Raw genomic sequence first — 2,559 nt, 5'->3', positions numbered from 1 at the left:
CTTCAGGCCATCATCTGGATACAAGGGGTGATATTGGAGCCCTTGACTGCCGCTATAAGACGCAGTTTCATTCATGTCAATAGCTTCCCTGGTCGTCGAGATATGCCCTTGTATCTGCTGGATACAAGGTCTGGATACAAGCTGAATACAAGATTAGTGCAAGGGCAATATCTCCGCAACCGCTTGGGCAACAACCTTGTATCCGAGCGCGTTCTGATAGCCAGGACTGAGGGCTACAAAGTGCAAGTTGTTTCATGTTGATAGCTACGCTGGTTGTATGGATAATGGCTTGTATTCACTGGATACAAGGGTATTGAACTCTGACTGATGGACCTCCCCTTATAACGGCAGTGCCATTAAAATGCCACAATATGAGTGGGTGCACACAAGCATGTGTATGGGTGACTGCACCCTTATAATGGCACTGCCATTAAAATGCCACTATATGGGCGACTGTGCACCAGTGTCTGTATGAGTGAGTGTGCCCCCCTTATAACGGCAGTGCCATTAAAATGCCACTATATACCACATGTCTGTATCCCTGTCATACATGGGTTATGTGAACTAAGGTGGCAGACAGTGAATAGGATATTCAAACTATGAACAAGGGAGTGTTCAGGAGAAACTATAGATGTATGAGGCAGTAAGCTATGGTGTTAAGATGGAGAGTGGGCGAGTTTTTAAGGATTTCAAGGGAAGTTAAGGAAGAGCAAGGGTGTATGGTGGAAAGAGGGTTAAGTGGAAGTAGGGCATAGTGTAGTAGGGGTTAATGGGCGAGTTTTTTAAGGGCTGAGGAGGGTTAAGGAGTAGTGAGGAGTGTAAGCTATGGTGTTTTAAGGGGAGTTAAGGAGAAGGAAGGGAGGAGTGTGGTGTTTGTTAATGGGCGAGTTTTTAAGGGTTAAGGAGTGTGAGGGAGAGTAAGGTAAGGAGAGTTAGGGGATAAGCTATAAACAGGGGCAAAAAAAGTCTCCCCTAGGGTTAGTCCTAGCCATTAGGCGCCAGGGCTACTGAAGCGCCCGCCTAGGCGCCGACTGGCACAGCATTTGGGCAACATTCCGCACACCTCTCTGCATCCCCTGGGCATAGTACGCGGCGCAACCCAGCATGTTTGTTGTATTTAAGACAATATACAGCCATTGGCATCACGTCTGAGGGTTTATTTGTGCGTACGGTCATTGTGACAATCGCTTCTGCAACTAACACCGCACACTGCAGAGTGCATATGCACTCTCTCGCATGGGCGTCTAAAGTGCGGGACAGCACACGTGTGCTCTCCCGGGCCCTCTATCCGAGTCGGGGGTGCGGGACAGCACACGTGTGCTCTGCCGCACGCCCTGTGGGACACACGGCGTACTCATTACCTGTACCTACCGACTCACGTGCGAAAGACCATCGCTAGATGCATGGTTCAATTAATATACCATGCACTACATCCTCCACTGACTGCAATGTATGGCCTCTGGAGGACGCCGCTCTCCGCGATGTCGCAAAGAACGAGCACGGACAATAAAAGCGGAATAAACGTAAGTATTATGCGCGCATATGGGTACCCGACTGGCGTGCGGACTCGGTGACACCTCAGACGGCGATGTGCAGGGTCGCGCATGCCACATCCACGCGGAGAAGGCCCATATCTGAACACTAAATTTCTGCCCTCAACGCCCTCATCGCCTCTTCCACCGTCAATACAGCAGTGCATCGTGCGTCGGTCCATATATTGCTCTCTACCTACACCTTACTAACACGTTAAAAGATGCCCACGCCGACGCGCTCCAACTGGTACAGCACAACTCCGCAGGAAATGACGGACGGCACAAGCGACAATGATGATGAGTCCGTATGGGGCAACCTCCCAGATCTCGAGGAGGTGGACGACAGATATCCCGCGCCATCGTTGGGGCTCCCTAACGGCAACGGGATTGTATTCCTTGGGTTCACAGATATAGATGGCCGTCATTTTGATCACATCCGGAACATGGAGGCACAGGTATGCGCTGGCCGCGTGTTGTAGTGCCGGCTCACCAACCACGCATGTTACAGAATATCGAGAATATCTCAAGGTTGGCCGCCTTTTTTCGCTTGATCGATCCTCCGACCGTAACGGGCCCCATCGAGATGACCCACACCGTCACCGGGCCCGTTCCCGCCCTGGAGCCAGAGCGCACCCTTGCCACGGAGATCGAGTCTCTGTACTGGCGTGCAAGCGACTACGCGCTGCAAGCGGAGGAAGCTCGCGATGAGCTCGAAAGCCAGGACCCGGAGGAGGTTCGGACCCTCACGGCCGAGGGTCTGAGAGCGCACCAGGAGCTCATGGATCTCCTCGCACGCCAGGCGGAATCGTGCGAGCTCATGCGCGACCAGCTCGAACAGCACGCACGCCTTCTTGAGGACGCTCAAGCTCTGGGCATGACGGATGAAGAGTGGCGCGCCGTGGAGGCTCGGTACGCTCCGGAGAACTAGGTAAGTACATGTCGCGAAATCGGTACAAACACTGGCTGAATGGGGTGCACCAACAGGGGTCTGGTCGGCGTGCGTTGATCTCGCGGGATAGCACGCATG

General features: G+C 53.0%; 1 protein-coding gene across 1 annotated transcript; it reads left to right on the top strand.

Annotated features, from left to right (window-relative positions):
* Nucleotides 1-1,753: 1,753 nt before the first annotated feature.
* On the top strand, nucleotides 1,754-2,460 carry TRAVEDRAFT_50742 (uncharacterized protein; the record flags this gene model as incomplete). The annotated part of the gene is made up of 2 exons (XM_008043690.1): nucleotides 1,754-1,987; nucleotides 2,041-2,460. 2 exons carry the CDS (start codon nucleotides 1,754-1,756, stop codon nucleotides 2,458-2,460), a joined length of 654 nt encoding a protein of 217 aa, XP_008041881.1.
* Nucleotides 2,461-2,559: the final 99 nt, after the last annotated feature.

This window comes from Trametes versicolor (genome assembly GCF_000271585.1).
Source record: "Trametes versicolor FP-101664 SS1 unplaced genomic scaffold TRAVEscaffold_10, whole genome shotgun sequence".
Lineage (NCBI taxonomy): Eukaryota > Fungi > Basidiomycota > Agaricomycetes > Polyporales > Polyporaceae > Trametes > Trametes versicolor.
Note: the sequence above shows the minus strand (reverse complement) of the source record. Positions and strands in the feature narration are given on the sequence as shown.